At 35.2% G+C, this 23,961-nt stretch overlaps 1 protein-coding gene across 1 annotated transcript in view; it reads right to left on the bottom strand.

Annotated features, from left to right (window-relative positions):
• LOC136025156 (uncharacterized) overlaps positions 1 to 23,159 on the bottom strand; it is a 73,206-nt gene extending 50,047 nt beyond the window's left edge. The window contains exon 1 of the mRNA XM_065700912.1: positions 22,969 to 23,159. Coding sequence (XP_065556984.1) covers positions 22,969 to 23,062 — 94 coding nt within the window. The 5' untranslated portion in view covers positions 23,063 to 23,159. The remainder of the gene's footprint in view (positions 1 to 22,968) is intronic.
• Between the last annotated feature and the right edge of the window lie 802 nt (positions 23,160 to 23,961).

The following is a 23,961-nucleotide window of genomic DNA, read 5'->3' as shown; positions in this document are numbered from 1 at the left end:
AGCCAATGGGTTTAGAACACCAGAACCAACAGAAATTTCTAATGCCCTTTATAAGTTGCCGAAAAGATTGTGCCAACGTGAAGTCGTGTTTTCTGCTTTTTATACGCAAAACGATTATTTTCGCTGAAAGGATGCTCAACAGTATTCGAGCAAAATCCTGAATTCGCCAATGGATTTAAAAAAAAATTAAATTATATATTGAGTTTTTATATTTCAAAGGCATTAATACCTCACGGCGGTGTATTCTTCCCCAAAGATGCATAACTTCAGGTAAAATAAATGGAGAATGGAGATAATTGTCTTAAAGTTTTGTTTGACCAAGTTCATTCATTTGACGTTTAATAAAAATATGTATAATTCTGAGCAATTGCGCATCAGCCATTATGCATGAAGACTGTTGGATATTAGTGTGTGAATAAGTAACGGAGAGTTAGGCGTACATGATGCCTGTAAAGGTTCATATTTGTGTCCAAATTTTCGAACTCTCAGTGAGCAATTATATAGGTATTAAAGGATGTTGGTAGGGGGTGTTAGAATATAACCTCTAATCTCCCTTCACTCCCCAAAGCGTTTTAGGACTAAAAATGTAATATGGATGCTGCGGCTAAATAGCTATCCGCTTTTGCAAATAATCATTTTCTGTGTAACATAAAAGATTAAATTCAAGACCATACCGGATGAAAAGAGACAGGAGTAGGGGACAATCATCAACAGCCCAGAGTGGCTAGGGGGCAAGTGCTACCCTGGATCTCTTTATTTACCAAAACTGAAATTGGGCGAATTTATTGATCAAGACCAAGTTCAAAAATAGACTTAGTGAGAGAAGGTATCCTCGCTTATCTCAAATAAGAAGGGGCTGCCGAAGCCCTCTTCAGTTCACTGACTTTCAAACCTGAACTGAAGGTGAAATATCAGAAACCGAATTATGCCGCAATCGCCAAATTTGTCCCCAAAGTATTACACCAGAGAATATCGCAAAAGTAACTCCAGAATACTAGAAGCTAAGCGATACGGCAAATCAGGTACCGTGAAACTCCTTTTTGGTAATGCCCTTGCTCGAGACAAAGCACTGAAGCTAGGGATTTATATGGAGTATACCCATCTGAGAATGAATTTAGAAAAGTCCCCAAACGCTGCTTTCGTTGCCAGTCTTCTGACCATCTTTCTCGCAATTGCACGAACGAGGTCAAGTGTTCTCGTTGTGCAGGCTCCTACGAATCGACGAAAGAAAACCCATGTAGCGTAGAATCTGTACAGTGTGTCCTCTGCCCAAACGGGCATAACACCCACCCGAGTTATAGTTTCCGCTGCCCCGCAGTTGAGAAAGCGCTCTTGGAGACGAAAGACGGAAACAAATGACTGAATTTTCAATTTTTTCAAGATATGTGTATGGGCATAATGCTGGTAAGCTAACATACATTCATGAAACATGTCCGAACTTTAACGTCGTGTGTCTCTATGAGTTCCTCCTCACAAGTGACAATTTTGGCTTACTGGAACAAATTCCTCATAAAACTATTTTTTTTCAAAAAGCTAAGCGTCGATAAAGTCGCGACATGCCTTTTGTTGGTACAGCGATACTAGTTGATGATCGAATCGATTGCAACTTTCATGAATCTTATGATCATTATCAAGCAGTAGAATTTCCAGGACCATCCGATTCTTCTCAATTAACGTCTACTTACCGACCATTCTTAACAGTGACCAATCAGAGAAAAAAGTTCTCAGAAGCTTGTAACCGCTTAAGTAGGCTCACCTCTAAACTTGGCAATAGGTGCTACGTGATTTGTGGTGATTTTCAGTGTGACCCAAACAGTCCTGGTAAATTAACTGTTATACTTCTCGTCAGATTACCTGACGATGTCTCCACATATAGAACAAGTCAGCAGTTTACTTATTTTGATTATTCATGCTTGACTAGTAATATCGATTACGTTTTAAACGTAAGACTATCTGGATCAGTTCTAGTTGAATCAGAACACACAGTGAATGACTATCTTCGTCAAAGTTTCAAAATTCTATTCAAGCCAGTTGCCTCTAACCCCAAAAGCGGAAAATTCAATATTAAGTTGGAGTAGTCGAAAAAAAACACAGATGTGTACGGTGCTACATCTCATAGTATTCTAAACAAAATCAAAGTATCGTATCATTTGTTGTTACATGGAAATAAAGACCCAATAGCCTTGGATATTTATATTTGGGAATGCACTGAAAGTTGCAGAGACTACTGCTGTACCAAAATGCAAATTAGGAAAGACGCTCACAAACTGGGATGGGATAAATGCCCCGAACTCAAAATTGCTAAAAGTTGAGCCAGGTTGTGGCCAGATCGTCCGTCGATACGATCACCCCCGAAAAAAGGAAAAAATAAAGAAGCAAATAAATCTATACTCTTTAAAAAAAATTGATAAATTTGCTAATTTTTTGATGGGGGCTTGAAATCCTGTACAGTAGGTTACTAAGCCTGTTGACTTTGATAGCGCAATTTTCCTTAAATTTACTTGCCCTTTTTGGGATATTTCTTCCCTATTTTCCCGAAATCTGGCAAATTTTCTCGGGCTCGTGACTCTTCGCTGGGTAACTTTAACGTTAATGGATTTACATATTTAGAGTCTCCGTAAAAAAAACTTGTACGTTATCTTTGATGTTTTAAATGAAATATAAGTTTTTTAAATGAATATAAAGAGTAACATTAAAACTAAAAACGAACGTATGAGTTGGGTGAACAGCTCTTCAATCCCCACTCTTTAATAACCACTGATAGTGCTTAAACAATTTTTTTATGCAAATTAAATACTATTTTTGCAGCATTGGGACAAAAGATCCAAATTTAGCGCAAATAGAAGAGAAATAAGGAGGGAAATAGCCACCTTCGTATCAGGGGTAATTTCTGTTTGTATTGAGTTTTAATGCCATCTATACTTTCATTTGAAAAACCCGTTCTTTGACTCAATCAAGTTTCAAAGCTTTTTCCAAAAAAGATGTTGTTTTTTTACAGAAAAGTAAAGAAGTGTATTAAACCAAAATTGAGCAGAAATAAAGCCAAACAATTCAAACTAAAATATAAAAATAAAGTCATCAAACTGCTATAAATTATCATCAATCAATAGATTAAACAAAAAAAAACCAGATATTACAATAAATTACAGATTCAAACTCAAAACGAGCAGAATATAATATTAGTAAGGATGACATCCCCCCTCGTGACTTCTAAGACCAGATCATAATTTGTATTTTGCGGAAAACAGTCCTTATTTCAAGCTGTGCGTTTTTATTTCTACTAATATGGAAAAAGAAGAAAAAAATTGTCTTCATAACCAAGATTACTGAAAAAATACACAAATGAATGTGGATTGACAGCTTAGAATATATAGTGAAATTCATTCCTGAAGGTCTTAATAGCTTTAAATTGATTAAATAAAAAAAGAGATAAATTTAAATTGATTTTGTTGACCACCCATTTAATAACATGCATCGACATACTTTGTTTGTATTTAGTTCAACATCCTCCTCAATATTCCTTCAATTTCTCAACATAAGACCTTTAGGTTCAGTACACCTACTAGCAGTAGTCGTAGCCATAGAAGTAGTAATAGTCGTATTAGTTGTGGTTGTAATAAAATTAGCAGTAGTTGTACCAGTTTTATTAGTTGTAATAGTAGTAGTATTAAGCACATAGTGACTTCTTGGTTAGTTCAACACCCCCGTTAACATGCACTAAAAATTTGGACTTAACAGACTAGACTATTCCTGAGATATTACTTATGTGCCTTTGATGGACGTAGGGAGGGACGACAGAGGAGGGCAGCTGCCCCCCTTAAGAACTTTAACGTTGCATTTGATATTAACGTAAACTTTTCGTATGTTGGAATTTTTGTATTGGATGTTCGATGGTAGATGGTTAAAAAAGCTGGAAATAAACAGTAAGTTCCAAATATCATTTTTTTTCAATATCAATATTTACGTTTTGATTCTCAATATTGATTTTTGGTCCGATATACAGATAGGAGACTGGCCCACGATTGGCAGGTTTAATATTTTTTAATTCTCAAGGAATTGATTTAAGCGGTAAGAATTTGCTGAGTATGCCAAAGCAAAGGTAAATAATTCAATACCACCCTTGAAGAAGACAATTATAACACTCTACAAGTTTTCAAACTGAAAGGCTCTCTATGCAAGTGGTTTAAAGTACCGAACCTGGGCAACCTCAGTATGGGTTTGGCCATCTCTGGATTACGTTCGGCCACCTGACAAAAGAAATAGAAAAGTGGCCGGGGAAACATTAAAACGTGTTTTTCGGCTATAAATTATGAAAGAATATGATCAGTACAAGAAACTACGATTCAATTTCAGCAAAGTTTAAAAAAACTAAAGCTCATCAATTTCAAATTATGAATTGACTGATCAACACAAAAAGTAAGCTGTTCCGCTAATTTTGGTATTCCACCTGTCAATGGTTGCAGCTTCATTTCAACTTCTGTCTTTGAAACACTATCCATCTCGTTTGTTAGCGCAAATTCTATTATTCCAGTCTCCTAAGGAAAGTAGACCTAAGTTTTCCAGTTGCTACTTTTTTGATAATGATAATGTGGTGAACAGGATTTCATTTCTTACTCTTCAGCTCAAACAAACGTAATCACCAGCCTTGACTTTCTCGGTGTCAAATTAGAAGTTGCTGTTAGATGCTCGTCTTCAGTGTCCATACTGGAGTCTGAAGAGTTTCTGAAGAGTTTTCCTATACAGGCTCATCTACGTCATAATCATCACTACAACTGCAATTCTTGTAATGAGAAACATTCCTTTTTATTTTTTAGCCTTTTTACTTCTTTCATTTTTTTCTTTCCAGGGATAAGGCCTTCTTGGCAGACACAGCTTTTATCGGTTCCATCAGCTTTTATCAGATGTAGCAGTAGTGCGTTCTTTCACAAGGTTTGTCAGTGAGCACTTCGGACTTTTTCATATATTTGGTTTTTCCTGTTGATTTTACGTTTTGAGCCTTATGAAAAGGGATGTGCACGGACGATCTCTTTAACGAATCATCTGGTGACCTTTAGTTCTCATTTAGAGACAGAACCGGTGCTGCATCCGTTTCAGTGTTTATGTTAAAGAGGGAGTCCAAATGTTACACAATATTGCGCTGAGCATAGAAACTTCCCTTGTAAGTGCTTGATTAGATGTGTTAGGCATTATGTATGAGGCAAAAGACGAGATGAACTCATAATCCTTTAAGACATCTCTGTTCGTGGGGTAGATCCCTCTTGTTCTGAAACCACTGACCATATTCTCAAGAGGGAAAGCCCTTGGATGTGCTTCCCCCTGCAGCTCAGCAATGTTATAAACTGATATAGTTTTACAATGTTATGGGCAGTCATAAAGCTTGCAGCTTCCTGCTTGTAGTAGGCCTTAAAAGGATCATGACTCTTCTTATTAGAGCCTGTAGTTTGTGAGTAGTATGGGTAGTGAGAGTTATAAGTGCATCACCATTAATTTTAGCTAGATCAAGCAATTCCATGGGGCTGATCTAGTTGTCTATTATCAGAAGTGTAGGTGACTGTTCCGAGGGTTTGAATTGATCGATAAAATACTGCAAGAAAAGCGAAAAATTGGAGGCAATGATCCGGCCAATAGTATTTTCTGAGCCAATCATGATAGTTCACGAAAAAGCTCCCTTGACTAAAATTTAGGGAGACTGTTTTCCGAGGAAAAATAAGTAGAGGGACTGTGTTCCCAATGCATTAACACTAGCACAAATCCCGGTCAACTGATTTTTTTTTATGCTAAATTGACCTTCCCTACTTACTTCTGGCCTCACAGGGCAATGATATTCAAGCTTGTGGATATTTTTCAGACCCAATTCGTCAAGATTCAAAATGCCTTGTGGTCTGAACATTTTTTTTTTATCTAAGTCTCACTCCAGATTGTCGAAGAAAGCTCCTGCACAGGGACTGTTGAAATCAGTTACCCGTCATAAGCTTGTACCTTCGGGCGTTGTTTCTGGTAGAGTTCTAAGGCAATTCGTAACACCATGTTACCTATCTTTATCTACAATTCCACGACAGTCTCCACTACCTTTGCATTTCCGCCTATTAAAATTTACAATTTTTCGCACAAAAATTAAAAATTTTTCAAAGGTACTTTTATACTCCTAATAATGTCATAAGCATATTCAAATTTACGTGCTTCCAGGGGATTAAAGTCGAAATGCAAATCAGTTATCATTTTTGAGTAAGTTTTCAGTCACTTTTTCTTGTTTCTCTGTAAATATTTATCGTAAATATGTATCTTCAGCTTCTCAACTTTTTTCGTGCAACTTTGCAGCGTTTCTCTATGGACACCCATGATACTTCCAGAGAGTTCGACTGACTTTTCATCGACCAAGACAGAAAGACCATACCTTCTTTTCTCCTCTGCTTTGCTTCTAATATTTTATTTCAAATAAAATTTAAAAGGAGAAAATAGAATTTAAGTTCACCTACAAGTCTGACAGGGTTAGGCAACGCCATAATCAATCATTTTTTTGTGTTTTGAGCTAGCCTTCAACCTCAAAATATGCTCTCTACGCAGCTTTTAAAGCATAACTCACTTTCAGGCACCATGGCACCGCATGCTGAACCTACCCCAGGTATTGTGGCTAAGCGTGGGAATTTACCATCCCGCGGGATAAAAAAATTCTAACAGAAACCAGTGAAGATGGCACGTCTCAGAAGCTGCCAAAAGACAGACAAATACTAAGAGAATACATCTTGAGTTTGCGGCTTTTCTAGTATTCGTAATTAGGCGTGGGCCTCCAGAGAAAGGCCTTCAAATTAAGCACCATAAACCTTGGTTCAGTCTGATATTTCTGGTAAAAGTATTAATCAAGGCCAGACATTTTAAAAACATACATTGCCATATGGCAGAGCTTTTATAATCCACAAGAAATCCCCACAGTTTTTATATTTAGATTATTTTGTTCTTTAGTTCCTGACCCTCTTTGAATTTGCCACTGTTTTAGTCTAATAATTACAATTATATTAATTAATTACTTTCCTACATAGATTAAGCAAATGCCTCTGGAAGGCATTTGCCTTAACAGGTAGCCTTAACACGTTTTGATATTTAATATTTTCCAACTTTATACTTTTGAATTGAGTTCTTAGATCAAGAAGCTGTTATCTAATCGTAATTAGAAGTAGGATGGTAAGTGAACTATATTATATTATTGCGGGACAAGTACAACATGGAAAATGCTAAAGGCCGAATTTTAGTGACATTTAGAATAACTAGTTTCTAAGGACTTATATTCAAAGGACCTTGGGAAGTATTTATAATACCCCCTCCCCATCAAAGAATCGGCTGCGTTCCCCCAGACAAGATGCTAACTACGCCCATTGTGCCCTTTTTTACAACCTCTATGCACAGAGTTTGCTTTTATTTAGTTTAATACCCCTTGGACAACACCTGAAAAATCCATTTCTAGTCCAACATCCCTCTCAACACGACCTGGAAGTTTTAGCTTAACACTCTAAGCTATTCTTGTGAAAATACTCCTAAATCTTTTTGGTAACCTGAATGCACAAAATTAATGGGCTTTGGTGCACAAAGAGTATAGTTCGAGATCCCCTAAATATTTTTGAAATTTTCATCTTAATACCCTTAGCCTCTGTAAAAGTAGCAGCAATAGTGGTAGTAATAATAGCAAAAGTGGCTGCATCGACATAATTCTGGTTAGTTCAAAATCCCCCTTAACATGCCCTGAAAGTTTCAGCCTAATAATGTAAGCCTATCCTAAGATGTTGCTTATATGGCCTTTAGGCAACCTACATGAAATGGTGTGTTTTGATTTAGTTGAAATTCCCCTAAATATTACCCAAAAATTTCATCTAATACAATTGGCCTTACTATTAGAATAGAATAGAATATGATTTATTGGCTAAAATAGTACACAAGCTAGCATAAGCACTTCAGAACAATTACAATGATAAAAAAAATGTTAAGGAATAAACATAATTATAAAGTTAAATCAATTATTAAAATGTGAAACAAAATAGGGAACAAAAGAGTTTTTCCACCTCATGGTCAATATTTGGGAACACAAGTCAAGTTGGGTATTTGGAGCTCTATGAGCATTAAGGCTTTTATTAGGAAAGAATGGGGGATTTTCTTTGAAGGGGAAGGGAGAAAATTTAAGGAGAAAATTAACATATTTGAATAAGTGAAAAGTGTGGGAGTTCCATTTTAGGTCACTGTTCAACTGCACACCAAGCAGTTTAACTAGCATCAACCTTGGTCCTTTCGACAGTATTTTATCTCAACATCCATTAAATATAACAATATTAGTAATAGCAGTAGAAATAATATTTCTAACAATAATAGCAGTAGTATTAGTAGCAGCTGAATTAGAAATAATAGCATGCAATTATTGTCTTTCGGTTCGTTCAGCATTTCCCACTTCATACTGCAAGCTAATTCTAAGATATTGCTGAAACGCCCTTTTGACAAGTTGTATACACACAGTGTTTTTTTTAATTTTTGTTGAGCTTTCCAATCAATATTTTTTGAAATTTTCACCTTCACCTCAGCCTTAGTGATAATAGTAGTAGCAGAAGGAATATTAGCAGAGCATTAGTAAAAGCAGTAACATAAGCAGCAGTAGTACTAGAAGCAGTACTAGAAGCACGCTTTTAGCTAAAAATAGCAGCAGTATTAGTAGTTGCAGCTATTTATTATTTATTTAAGCTATTTAAATACCAATAACTACTAATTTAGCTTAACTCCTACTGAAAAAATTTTAGCTGTTATGAACTTTTTGTTTTATCTTTAGTACATTTAGAAAAAAGGTGTTACTTGAAAAAGTTTCCTTTTAAGTATTTTTATTTCATCACCTTTAGTCTTTAGTAAATGAATTTTCAAGTGTAATATTTTATCGCGAGATCAAGTGTTATCAACAACTTTATACAACAACAACAAATAAAAATAAGCTACAAAAACAACCGATGAAGTCTCCTTCATAACAACTATTACCTGTCTATAAGCAGGTATTTGATCATCTTTGAATACTGAATTTCCTTTAACGTAATTACATGAAGTTAACTAAAAACGGTTAATTACGTTCAACATTCAAAACTAAAAATTTCAATTTGATTTTATATGATCTTTATATGATTTTATATTTATATATGATCTTTTCAACTGTATCGCCCATTAAGGTGCCTTAAGTGAAAAAAATTGAGTCAGATTAAAAATGATATCAGCATCCAACAATATGAACTCCGCTAAATGATCGTTCATATTCATCTGTAGCTCAACAACAGCAACAAACAAGTCTTCTAAGTTCTAGTCTTGTTGCAGATGTTAGTAAAGGAAAGAATAAATAAAATAAAAATAAAAACACGCCAATTTTCATACCTTCCAACCATCAAAGGTATCTGCAATGGTCATATCAGTATCAAAATATAATTTTTGTCACAAACAAAAACATTATAAAAGCGCTAAATTAAATCCAAAGAGCAAAAGAGAGATTGCCACTACGATTTTGTGTTAAAAAGTGTACTTTAATTCTATTGGTGTTATTTTGTGACGGGTTTTTGCGACCCAATCACACTCTTAGCGTATGTCAAAAAGCGTATGATGAAGACCTTTGGCATCAAACTCTGAAAATTCTAAAATTTTACAATCCAGAAGTGGAAGGGGGTTGACTATGTTTGAAAAAAAAAAGTAATATAGAGCCAGTGAAATAATAAACACGCCGCAATTTTTCCAGGAGTGGGCACAGTCTTGGATTTTCTATTTTGTCTACGTGACTATGTCATACAACTTGTCTTCCTTTTTTTTTTTTTTTTTTTTTTGCAGCATGCTCAGAGTTCCTTTTGATAGTTCAACTTTCCCCACATAATCCCGTGAAAGTTTCACCTTTATACCCTAAGCCGCTTCTAAGATGTTGCTAATATACCCTTTCAGACATCATGGGTATAACTGGTATGTTTCTGTTTAGTTTAACATCAATTTAGTATCTAAAGGAAGTCAAACATCACAATCTTGCCTTACCCTCTGCTGAATATGACTATTGGCGCCACCTATAAGAAGAACGCAAAACCTGATTGCCTTTTATGCATGTAGCATTGTTCTTTACTAAATCACCCCAAATAAGCCAAAAAAAAGTACTTTGATAAGCCAAAAACGAGAAGTTTTGAGTAATATCATCTTTATAAATAAATTCTGTTTCCCTGTGGCACAAATGTTGTTTCCAAATAAAGTTCCAACATTTCAGAAATTGTAAGACTACTTTGTGGTTACCTTGGTAGCATTATATGAGTTTCATAAGTTGTTTTTATCTTTTCATTTATAGGCTTAATGAACTTTGGCAGAGTTCGACGTAGTAAGCTGGTCTATTGTAAGTAAAGTCCAAAAGGGAGTCCAAAAGGGAGGTTTACGAAAACATTTCTAACTTGAAGGGGTGACGTTAACGAAAACTAATGTGAATATAGTGTTGTCAACACTATAGTGTCATAAAGTGTTGATTTGTAGACAGGAAAGCAAAAGAAAGGGTATTATGAGTATGAATGTACCTATGCTGCATATAAGAAATATGCATTGTTTTTCATGAAATAATAAGTAATTTTTGGGACCAAATAGCGGCCACACATAATAACAAACATGAAAAAGGAATACAATGCTAAACAAATTATCATTAAACTTTTAGATTAAAGTAAAAGTAAATATTTTGGCGAAGTTCAGCATTTAGCATAAAAAAGATACTCGTATGATATACGCCCTACCTAATGTTCTACTAATGTTTCTCTGACACTCAATCCTAATGGAATATACAAAAGTCAGATAAAAATATAATATTTTAGAAACAGATTTGGGCTATATATTTGCATATTAGGGGGGTGGGGGTTCAAGTATAGTGGGTTTACATGCCTAATGCATAACGTATTGTTATGCTGCATATTATGTAGTAAGAATTGTTTTCTAACTTCACACTGTCAAATTACTTTACCTCCATCCCACCCCTAATTTGCAATTTGTCTTGTCTCAAGCTACGCTGAAAGGAACCAACGAAACAAAACTGGTTTCTATAATGCTTCAATAAATGAACAACTTGAGAGGTAGGGCTTTAATCATTTAAGCATCTAAAAAAAAAACAAAAAAAAAACAGCAACATGAAAAACTGGGAGAGACCGGAAGAAGGAAAAGAAAACATACCTACAGTTCAATCCTGGTAATCTGACAGACGCTGGTTCAACAGTCTATCCGTTTATAAAACTTTCCAGATTACCCAGGGTATGACTTAAACAATGAAAAATAAATAAATAATAAATTCTGATCATAGTAATTGTAAAATGATATTTATTTGTGCATACTTATTTTATACAGGTAACATTTTGGTTAGTGCAAATAAAGGTTGTTAAAAAAAAACAGTCTTAGCTCACTTGAAAGAATGTAAAAGTGCTCTTTGTTGTGCTGTTTTGAAGAGCAGGTGCTGTGATTTTTTTTCTAAGCTTCTTTGGACTCAGAACAGTTTCTATGTCAAAACTATACTCCTGAGACCAAAGTAAAAACGTAGCAGCAGTTGACAAGGAATCGTCACAAATGCCAGCACAGGAATTTACATCTTCATCCTGTTTCTTGGTATTCCCAACATACTCAGTGTCCTATTATATCATTCAACTATTTCTTCATTGGTTAAAACAGCGTTCACAGCCGGAAGTGTCTGTTCAAGTTTTAATTTGTCGAAAATATTCTTCTTGTTATGGCAAAATTTTAAACTACGGTTCAGTAGGTATATATGTATCACTTGCGGTACAATTATAGTCGGGAAACTAGTGCAGTTTATTTCAAAGCGTTGGCAACACTGATTTTTAAATGTCGGATTATTAAAAGGATACCGTACAAGTCAAAACTATGGCTACTATTAATGAGTTAGTAGGCAAAGATTTTTTGCGCAAGCCCTGTGGCCACTGAGTTGAATAACAACACCAAACTTGTACACCAAAGGTCATATAAAACTAACATAGCTTTAGAAGCTCCTCCTTTGGTTTTCTCTATTGAAAGTTTGATTTTTAATTTTCCATGATGCTTTCATTCATTTTAAATGTTTCCTTGTGACCCCATCCTATCAGTGGTGCCATCTGGGTGGTAAAATGGTTTGCTCCTCCATATGTTTTTCCTCCCCCCCCCCTATTCTAGATTTTGCATAACTTTAGCAATTTTGATTTTAATCCCCCATGATGACTCCCATCACTTTAAATGTTGTTCTTGTGACCAGTTCTTACCAGCACTTGGATAGTAGGTTGGTTTGCCCCCCCAACAGAAATTTCTGCCACCCTCTCCAGATTTGAATTTTTTATATTTGAAATCGATAAGGTGAAAAAATCGCCCTCTTTCCCCATTTATTTTGAAAATTTTACTTCTCCCCCACACCCGACAAATTTTCTTGAATTGCCGTCACTGCATACTATACCATTTGAGAATATTTAGCTTTTCGTTAAGTAGTAGCGGGATTTTCATGATTTTCTCTCTTTTTTTTCTTATTTTTAATGACAACTTTGTTGCCTAGCATTTTGGTGACCTCTTTATGTTCTTTCTTTTTATGGATAAATTCGCATGCTAAACCCTGCTGATATATTTTTCCTTTCTTTTTTTTTATGAGAAATGGATTCTTTGTTTGATTTAGGGATTTGTAAGCTAGAATTTTCATGAGTTTTTATTCTCCTTTTCCTTGGATCGCTTGATTCGCAAAATGGGATTTTAATGACTTTTTATCGTCTTTCTTTTAATAGATTCGTAGGCTAGAATCTGTTGACTTTTTTCCTTCGTCTTTTTGTGGTAGAGGGTTTTGAAAGCTAGAATTTATATTTTACACCACAGGAGTGTAAAAATATAAAAGGGCTTTAATGTTAGATGTTGAAAAACTGGAGGGGGGGCTGTCCTACCTAAAACCACCACCTCTTTTAAGGTAGCTCTTTTTTCTCAATCTTAATAAAGATTGAGAAATGTGAGTTGTTCAACACTTTAGGGAAAAGGCGACTCTGATGTTTGGTTTCATGTTTCTGGGTTGATGAGCAAATTCAATATCACCTCCTATGACAGAGTTGAAAGGAGGCTATTTACAGGTTCATTGAAAACAAGGATTAAGGCTGTGTTTTTCATCACACAAGCCAGTTTTCACCTGCGGCAATTTAACACTCAGTTGTCAGAAATGCCAACTATGTGTGAATTTAATTTGCAGTGATTTCACGGCTATCTTGATCTTCTTTGTGAATATAGCTAATGTACCAAGTTTCTTTATCTTATTTCTAAGACAGTCGTGGTTAGTGTCAACGTTGAGCCCAAAATAGGGCCGAAAAGACAAGTCTTAGACCGATTACCTAGAAAAGTATATGACTCAGCTTATTAAATTCAAGAAAAATCACTGCTACACCTCTGTAACTTGAACTAGGTAAAATGAAGAACTTAGTCGAAGTCACTTTTCTAGATGGCGATTGTCTAAAATGCGTGTGCTAGCTATTTTCCAGATACGTTTAAAACCTAGCTGAAACAACAGACTTTCGTTGGTTCATGAGCTTACGAAAGATATTGACTTTAAAACTAGCGTGACAATGACGGGAAAAGATGCTTGGGTTGCAGTCGAAAATGTCATCATTGAATTCCTGGGTTACAAGAATCCTGTGTATAAAGCAATTATTCTTAATATGCTGAACAAATTTAGAGTACTGGGCTGCTTCATGACTGTTAAAGTAAATTTCCTTCTTTTATATGTGGACTTTGCACTGAAAACCTTGGCCTAGCTAACAAAGAGCGGAAAAAAATCGTCTACCAAGACATCAAAGATAAAAACTATTACTGACAACTCGCTACAGCACCCAGCTGCATAAACACGCCGCGCACGCTCCTCCTCTATCTCAATCTTTTTAAAGTTTCTCTCTTTACACCCTCCTAAGAAATACCCGTTTCCCTTCAATCTTGCGTTACGACATCCTCAAAAGTAGAACAAAAGTGGAAAAAAGCTGACAAAAGTAGAAGGTGTCCTAGCCATCTTGGCCTTTCTCTCATTATAGCCCTAAAAGGCGAGATTGCGTCACTTTTTTTGTATCGCTTACCGTTTGAGATAAGGTCAGTCAGTCTTACAGTATTTAATGTAAGATACGGACAGTCAACAATTTCTCTAGAAAACCTTTAGCAAATCCTCCTCTGTTTTCTGAAACACCCACGCTTCAGAACCATACTTGATCACTGGTATCACCGAAGCTTCCAATGTTCTGAACTTGGTTCACTGACTTATCTTCCTTTTTTTTCAAAACTCTTTTTGAAATGTAAAAATATACCCTGGGCCTTCGCTATTTTACTTTTAATATTACACCCATTGTCCTTATTAATATTACTACCTAGGTATGTGAAGCAGTTCACTTGATAGGTTTTTCCATTGCCCAGAACCCCTTTTCACCTTTTCAGTCTTCTTAACATTATTTTCAAACCTGTTCTTGCTTCCTGAATTCGCAAAACCTCTAGAAGCTTATTTTGCTAGCATTTTCATGTGGGATGCTTAAATCTGTATAATCTAAGTCCAGGAGAGTTTTACTTACCTATTAGATTCAGTATTCTCCCACCGCCTTTGCTGTACATGTTAAGACAAAGTCCTTAAAAATGAGCCATATAAATGGGAATAGAACTCAACCTTGCTTAACTGATTTAATATAAAACTAGCAATTTACCTCATTTCCTAGATTCTCAAATTCCTCATTAACCTAGATTCTGAGAGAGAGAGAGATAGAGAGAGAGAGAGAGAGAGAGAGAGAGAGAGAGGAGAGAGAGAGAGAGAGAGAGAGAGAGAGAGAGAGAGAGAGAGAGAGAGAGAGAGAGAGAGAGAGAGAGAGAGAGAGAAGAGAGAGAGAGAGAGAGAGACGAGAGGAGAGGAGAGAGAGAGAGAGAGAGAGAGAGAGAGTTTTTACAAAATCATACATTTAGACATAAATTACACACTACGACTCAGCATTGAAATTGATGTGAAGAAAGGCACAAATGAGTTGGAGTAACAATTAGTCCGTACTTTAGGAGGTAGAAGTTTATTTTGTAGCCGAATATATATATATATATATATATATATATATATATATATATTATATATATATATATATATATATATATATATATATATATATATATATATATATTCACAGGTGGGACACAGGGACACAACTACAATGGCGCGTAACTAATATGGCGCGTAACAACTTATGCGCGCGGGGGGGCTTGGGGGGTGCGAAGCGCCCCACCAACTAGGTGTTGGGGTGGCGCGAAGCGCCACCCCAACAGCTAGTATCACCTAATTTCTTGTTTCCTATTCCTGGGATATGATCTTCGAAATTTCCTAATAAGTTCAGTTCAAATCGTCTAAATTCATCAATCAAAATGTCATTAAGATAAATGTTTTTCAACGTCGTAACCTTCCAAGTTGCAATTTTCATTTTATTCAAATCACCGAAATTACTATAGCGTAAGGAACAGCAACATTCCCAGAACCAGTGCAGGATGGGGACAAACACATCTTCTGAAGTTTACACAAAGTGCTTAGGCCAGCTTAGACACAGACAATAAGAAGTTCCTGGGGCTTCCAGTTGAATGGACGCTTTTTCCAATTCTTGGCCTATCTTAGTCACAACACGATTTTCCTCACTTGGCAAAACTCTTCTATCAACATGAGTCGAAATCCTGCTCAGTTAAAATATAGCTAGTTTTTCATAGCTAGTCATATCGGTCATAGTAAGTCTTTCTCAAGAGCTATGACATTATTAACCAAAAACTATGCTTGGATTTGGGTGACTGTTATTATTTCGAAGGTAGAATTTAAAAACCCATGCCGTATATGATTTACCATGTGAACCAAGTCCATTTTTGTTATAGAATTTCTTAAAGACCATGTCTGACTATCTTGACCGAGTAAGACTAGTTACAAAGCGTTGCGTAAAGAAACAAATTGATAGCTACCTTTAAAGTGTGATTTCATTCGCATGATATCTTCCTGTTTCGTAGAAAACGTCCATCCAGTTGAATGGACGCTTTGTGCAATCCTTGGCCCATCTTGGTCACAACACGATTTTCCACACTTGGCAAAACTCTTCTATCAACATGAGTCGAAATCCTGCCCAGTTAAAATTAGCTAGTTTTTCATAGCTAGTCATATCAGTCATAGTAAATCTTTTCCAAGAGCCATGTCATTATTAACCAAAAACTATGCTTGGATTTGCGTGACTGTTATTATTTCGAAGGTAGAATTTAAAAACCCATGCCGTATATGATTTACCATGTGAACCAAGTCCATTTTTGTTATAGAATTTCTTAAAAGACCATGTCTGACTATCTTGACCAAGTAAGACTAGTTAAAAAGTGGCGCGTGAAGAAACAAATTGAAAGCTACCTTTAAAATGTGATTTCATTCGCATGATATCTTCCTGTTTCGTAAAAAACGATTATTTCCCATTTAATAATCAAAGGTAAAGAATAGGATATTGGATTTTACAATCCCTACCGTTGGTGCTAATCTGTATTTTATTGTCCTTTAGCCAGGGAGTGCAATGGGAGGCTGGGGTCCAGTAATCCTGTGTTTTCAAACACCCTTCCTGTTTAACTTTCCCAGATTTTTTTTCAGGTACTCATTTAGAGCTGTTTTGACTCTGGCTGTCACGCTACTGACTCCCGTTCAAACCAAATAACCAACGACAGCAGGACTCGAACCCCCGTCCTCACATACAAAGGGTCTCAAATCTAGTACACTAACCACTCGGGTGGGACGGTGATTAAATAATCAAGCTTCTTAATAACAATTGAGCTCTTTAGTACATAATTCGACCTCTGGATTAAGATTGCACTTAAGTATATAAAAACAAGTTTTTTTTTTAACTGAAAGTAAGGAGCAACATTAAAACTTAAAACGAACAGAAATTATTCCGTATATGAACGGGGCATACCGTATCATTTAATTGTGATAATGACTATTATCACAGATAATAGTCATTATATAGCTAGTAATACTATATAAACGCAATGGTGTCAAGAGAGGAAGAGCTATACCAATGTATGACTGAATTTCAGACTGAAACAGAGGACTCCCAAGTAGATGTCCAGGAAAATGAGGAAGAGTCATTTAGTGGAAAAGCAAAATCTAGACCCGGCAATGGAAACACTTTTCATTCAGAGAATTTGGCTAAAAACTTTGCTTCCAGCCCAACCTTAAGAAGACAATCTCAAGAAGCTAAAATTGTAAACGCCACTGAAGAGATGTTTAAAGACAAAGAGAAACCAACACTATTTAACCAAGACTATGAACCAAATACTAAGTTCCAACGAATTTTCAACGAATCTCCAATCTCCAATGAAATTCCAAGAAACAAAAACATGGAATATCCAGGTACAGTGGCTGATAATCTGTTAAGCTGTAGAATTCAAAACTCAATTTCTGAGGTGTCAGGAGATGCTGACGACATCAGTAGAGAAATATTTTTACAAGACCAGGTTGATCAAGAGCGTCAAATGGATTCTTTCGGGCCTCAACCAGTGAAAAGTAACGAAGGAAAAGGAGCCCAAGAACAAATCGCTAATGATGGGTTATGTAACAGCCAAGAAAATATTAACGAGAATCGGAGCTCCCTAGAAGATGTTGATAGTGCATCAATTTCAAAGTCCTTAAATTTGCATTTTATTGTTTTGTCTATCAATAATAGCCTTAATGTTACTTTATGGAAAAAGGCTGCTAGATTCTGAAATTAATGAGAGTAAACACATATTCACAGCACCTTAGAAATAATCTAAAAAACAACTAAATTATACCCCTAGATTAAAAAAAAAACATTTTGTCACCCTGTATTGTTGGGAATTAACCCCCCACAAATGCTTATGTAATTTGAATAGTAATAAAGTAAAGCATGGTAGACAATGATCCAGTCAAACAAAGGTCCATTATCTTATATTAATTTCTTCCCTTGAACAAATCAAGAAGTTTATTTCAATTTCTAAGGGAGCACATTAGGCGGAGCTCAGGAATTGCAGGTTTGGGAAACGCCTTTGAGGGATCTGAATTCAAAAACCTAAAAATATTGGGAAAATAAAGATTCAGTAAAAATTGGGAATTAAGAGAAGCAAAGACTGAAATTAATCAAATATTTCATCGTAACGAATTGTAAGTAAGGAGCGACCCGACTCAATAGTAATCGAAACTCAAAAAATGGAGTTTTGATTCCACTAAATATATCAGAAGAATCGAATTTTTGTGTTGGTTTCAAACAGGCATTTTTCATAAAGTTTAGTTTCACCCATCAAAGGTTACGACCAACAGAAAATTTGCTTGATTTTTGAAAAAAGGGGGGGACTTCTAAGCGTAATAGACTGATAATGAAATTCAAAACACCTCATTTAGTGTATCAGAGAACCCTACTGTAGAGGTTTCAAGCTCCTTTCTGAAAAATATATAATTTTGTATTTTTAGCAAGAAGAAAAATCACGGATGTGTGTTTATTTTTATTTTTTCCAGGGGTGATTGTATTGACGGAGTGTTCCTAGAATATCGTGAGAGGACTCATTCAAACGGAAATTAAAGGTTCGAGTGCCATTTTTTAGTAGCCGAAAAATTGGGGGGCAGCTAGACCCCCTCCCACGCCCTTTTTTCTCAAAATGGCCCGATCTAAATTTTGAGATAGTCATTTTGTTAAGAATAGTTGAAAGGCTGAATAATTATGCCTTTGGAGATACCATGATCCCCACAACCCGTGGGGAAAGGTCTTTAAGTTACAAAATTTGCACATTGCTTAGGTATAGTATTTGTTATTGGGAAGTATACATATATTTTAAGGGGGGGTGAATTTCATGCTGATGGGATTTGCCACAGAGGTAATTTTCCATTGAGAGGGAAGTTTCCAGGGGGTAAATTTTTCAGGGAAAATTTTACACTAGGGGAAATTGCCAAAATTCCTATATGAAATTCTTCTTTTGTCCTGCTTTCTCATTACCGACTCAGTTCTAGGGGTGGATGTGTTAAGGGCAATTGTCCGCGATAAATTTTCACCAGGATTGAATTTATCTAGATAATGAATCTGTGGGAAGAAGGGATTTTTCATCCATGGAAGTGTAGCCAGATTTCCTAGCATTACTTAAAAGATCAGAAATTAAATAAAGGAAAACAAGTTTTTTTAACTGAAAATATGGAGCAACAATAAAACTTAAATTGAACAGAAATTATTACATATATTAGGGGCGTTGCTCCCCCTCAACCTCTCTCTCTATACACTGAAGCTTGAATTCTGTCCCAGTTATTTAAGAACGACTCCCAAAACATTGTTCGTCTAATTAGAATAATAAGGAAGCTTTTTCAGTACTAAAAATTTTAGCGTAAAGAGCGATTGTTGTGGAGGAGTAACCCCCTTATATACGTAATAATTTTTTTTTTTTTTTAAGTTTTAATGTTGCTCCTTACTTTCAGTTGAAAAAACTCATTTTTTTATCAATGGAATGAACCAACTCCATAAAAAACAACTTGATATGCGTTAGGTCACACATACAGGATTCACGGTGCAAGAACATAGAAACGGAAAAATTAATTTCTCTGTTTTACAGAAACAAAGTTTTAAAAATAGATGCGTATTTTCCTCTCGAGAAATTATATATATTGCGGTGAAATTGCATAAGTACTCACAAACATAAACGAATAGAACTGAAACTTACTTTTTACCTGGGAAGCATAGGACAGACTTTTTTTTATACTTTGGCCTGATTAAACTTAATAAAAGTGAGGAATGCTACTACATTTCTTTCTTCTAAGGGTAAGGAGCCAAATGAAGCAGCCCAGAGAGTAAAAAAAGAAGTTATTTTACAATATTTTGTGGATTTTCTAATCAGGATTTGACTTCTATACTATGAGTTTTGAGTCTTAGGACTGACTTAAAATTAGCGGCATCGTAGAGCCTGTCTAATCCAATAATCAAATTTAATCAAACAGTACAGGGTAGCGCATTTAAGTAAGAAGAGGCACGACCCAATAGCAACCGAAACTCTATCCAAGGCAAAGAATAGTACCCAGAAAAGTAACAAAACCAAGAATAACAATTAACAATAATTAACCAAAATCAAAGAGTAGAACCCAGAAAAGTAACCAAAACCAGAAATAATAATTAACAATTAAGGATAACAATTAATACATGAAAGAAATTTGATTTTTACTGATTCTAAATATAACAATTTCATTAAGTTTAATTTTACCAATCGATCTTATACGATTACCATCTTTTTCTATGTAGCATAAAATGTAATATCCTCATACCTACCGACAAAGAGGTGAAAATGGTAAGACAGTGTATCTTAAGCTCGCCAGGATATTTCTAGGGGGAGGGGCAGGGAAGTTGCTACCACGAGCTTTGTTTTCAGCATATAGTGATATTTGAAATAGTGATATTTCTTTTTCTGTACAAATGCAATGTTTTAGTGTATTTAAACGTATGCATATTTTAATTTTACCAATCGATCTTATACGATTACCAATACGATAATCTTTTTCTATGTAGCATAAAATGTAATATTCTCATACCTACCGACAAAGAGGTGAAAATGGTAAGACAGAGTATCTTAAGCTCGCTAGGATACTTCTAGGGGGAGGGGGCAGGGAAGTTGCTACCACGAGCTTTTTTTTCAGCATATAGTGATATTTGAAATAGTAATATTTCTTTTTCTGTACAAATGCAATGTTTTAGTGTATTTAAACGTATGCATAAATATCATAGATATCATAAATATCATATGCATAAATATGCATAAATAATGCATTTAAATATCAGGAACCTTACTTCAGAAGCCACAATTGCTTCAACCGCAGAGAAGATATAAAGCTACATTAAGATTTCTACAAAAAATATTTATATGACTTCTTGACTTGACTTGACTTATATTTTTATTAAGATTGACCCCTGAATCACAAAGGCTTTAGAATAAATAGTTGAAATTACTAAAAATACTTTAGCGCAAAGGGAGAGCTATTTAGGAAGAGATGAACCCCCCATATGCGTAATAATATCTGTTCATTTTAAGTTTTAATGCTGGTCCTTACTTTCAGTTGAAACTTTTTCATATTTCTTTTTCATTGTTTTTCTTTAAATAATGCTAGGAAATCCTGCGCTCCCACCATGGAATTTCTCTTCATCCTTGACACATTCCTCCAAGGGAAGATACTCCCACGTATCCCCCTCCCCTCACCCCCCCCCCCCAACCAAAAAATCATCCTGAAAAGGTCTGTACACTTCCAAATAAGCATTACTGTATGTAAACGCTGATCGATGTTTGCAAATTGCAGCCCCTCCCCTGGGGACTGTGGGGGAGTAAGTGAGCCCCAAAGACATAGTTATTATGATTTCTACTATACTGAACAAAATGGATATCTCAAAATTTTTATCCGTTGACTTTTGGAAAAAAATGAGCGTGGGAGGGAGCCTAGGTGCCCTCCATTTTTTTCGTTACTTAAAAAGGGCACTAGAACTTTTAATTTCCGTTAGAATGAGCCCTCTCACGACATTCTAGGACCACTTTGTCGATACAATCACCCCTGGGAAAAAACAAAACAGACAAACAAACAAATAAACAAATAAACACGCACCCGTAATCGGTCTTCTGGCAAAAAATACGAAGTTCCAAATTTTTGTAGATAGGAGCTTGAAACTTCTACAGCAGGGTTCTCTGATACGTTGAATGCGATGGTGTGATTTTCGTTAAGATCGTATGACTTTTAGGGGGAGTTTCCCCCTATTTTCCAAAACAATGCAAATTTTCTCAGGCTCGTATCTTTTGATGAGTAAGGCTAAATTTGATGAAACTTACATATTTAAAATCATCATAAAAATCCGATTCTTTTGATATATCTATTGGTATCAAAATTTCGTTTTTTAATTTTCGACCAATACGACCTTTTGAAAACGACCAATTTTGAAAAATTAGTAAAAAAAAGGGAAAAAATGACTATTTTATACAAACTTTTAGAAACGTTTGCTATTTTATTTTTAATCTTTTCTTTTTTTTAGGAATCTCACCCCCCCTTAAAAACTCCGTATGACTAAAGTACTCAAAAACAAAATTAGCAACAATACTGAAGGGATTCAGTTTTAGCTCACCTGTGTTAATTCTATTCTCAACAAACGAGAAAACACAAAATTTCTATCCATATGAACAATAATACCCCTTTACTTCCACGTGTAATTCTGAAGTGCAAACATTATTAAAAACTAATTCCACAAAACTGAGACATCTACAAAACATTTTCGTTTTTTTTTTTTTTACTTCATATGTTCTGCTTAATTTAATTCAGTTTTTCCGTTGATAAGGGTTTCTGGACGTGAAGCCAAAATATTCGTACCTTTATCACTATTAAAACATTTTTCCACTTCCTTATTTGAAGTAGTATACCTGCTTTTCTATATTTTCATCGGCTTTACTTTACTGTAAAGCTATTACAGTTTTCACTGTGGCCAATTGAAGGAGGAATGATATCCACTGTGTCGGCCTTAGGGGGCTAATAGTAGTAGTAACAATAACAATAGTAATAATAATAATAACAGCAACATCAGCTATGCATAAACAAAATTTCCTTTGGGAGAATTTTTAGAAATATAAAATTAAGTTCTTCTTCAATGTGATTGTGATTTACATTAAAATTACCAAAAAATATAAGTTGACTTTAAATTAAATTGCGAATAAAAATGCTTCATAAGCCCTATGATTTCACACACAAAAAGGAAGAATCGTGCAATCTTTTCTTTGTGAAAACGCCCCAAATTTGAAAAGTTAGTAAAAAAAAAGGAAAAAATGACTATTTTATACAAACTTTTAGAAACGTTTACTATTTTATTTTTAACCTTTTCTTCTTTTAGGAATCTCACCCCCCTTAAAAACTCCACATGGCTAAAGTACTCAAAAACAAAATTATCAACAATACTAAAGGATTCAGTTTTAGCTCACCTGTGTTCATTCTATTCTCAACAAACGAGAAAACAGGATAAATCCAAGTCGTCACAATAAAATAAACACAGCTCAACTTAGGTTGTATTATCATCTTAGAGATACAAACAGTTCACTCAACATTGTTTCCGCTGACTCTATTAGAAAGGTGATAGGACAGTGGCAGAGAACTTTACTAAACTAAAGGACGTCTCTTTTAGTCTTTTTTCGAACACAATGTAAAGAGACTGAATGCGCCCGCTCACCTTATCATTTATCTCCCTGATAAAGTTAGAGAGCCTTCAGCTCCATTAGCGTCAAAAGTAATAGCTTTTTGGATATCTGAATGAGAGAACATATCATAATAATTAAAATAGAGATTTCTTAAAATCGATATCAGACCTTGAATTAAGAGAATGGAAAAGAATTGAAAAACGTACTGGCTGAAATTTTATTGGCTTTATGAGGGGGTCTATCGTCAAAAATTATTATAGAGGGAGTCTTTCGAAAGATAGGGGGTATAAAGGTGCACGTTATGAAAAATTATTATAGAGGGAATCTTTCGAAAGATAGGGGGTATAAAGGTGCACGTTGTGAGTGGACGTTTTACTAGGTGTCGAGTCTCAAGGGGCAGTCCTTAAGATGCTATCGCTTAATCAGGGCTTTCCATAATATTTAAGTTATTTCAATATGTGTTCTATACAGACCAAATAATGAGACAGCTACGTCCTGCAATATTAGACAAATTAAAAGAAACGTTCTAGTCAGAGATAAATAGCATTCTCATTGATCTCAAATAATATTAAATAAAAAAGGCAAGTTTTTTGAAATGAAAGTAAGGAGCGACATTAAGACTTAAAACGAACAGAAATTACTCCGTATATGAAAGGGGCTTTTCCTCCTCGACACCCCACTCTTTACGCTAAAGTTTTTTATTGTTTTAAAAAGTAGAGTTGCGAGAAAGAATCAAACTTTAGCGCAAGGAGTGGGGTGTCGAGTAGGAAAAGCCCCTTT

The sequence above is a fragment of the Artemia franciscana genome, chromosome 1, assembly GCF_032884065.1.
Source record: "Artemia franciscana chromosome 1, ASM3288406v1, whole genome shotgun sequence".
NCBI lineage: Eukaryota > Metazoa > Arthropoda > Branchiopoda > Anostraca > Artemiidae > Artemia > Artemia franciscana.
The sequence above is the reverse complement of the archived record's forward strand: the minus strand, read 5'-3'. Positions and strand labels throughout refer to the sequence as shown.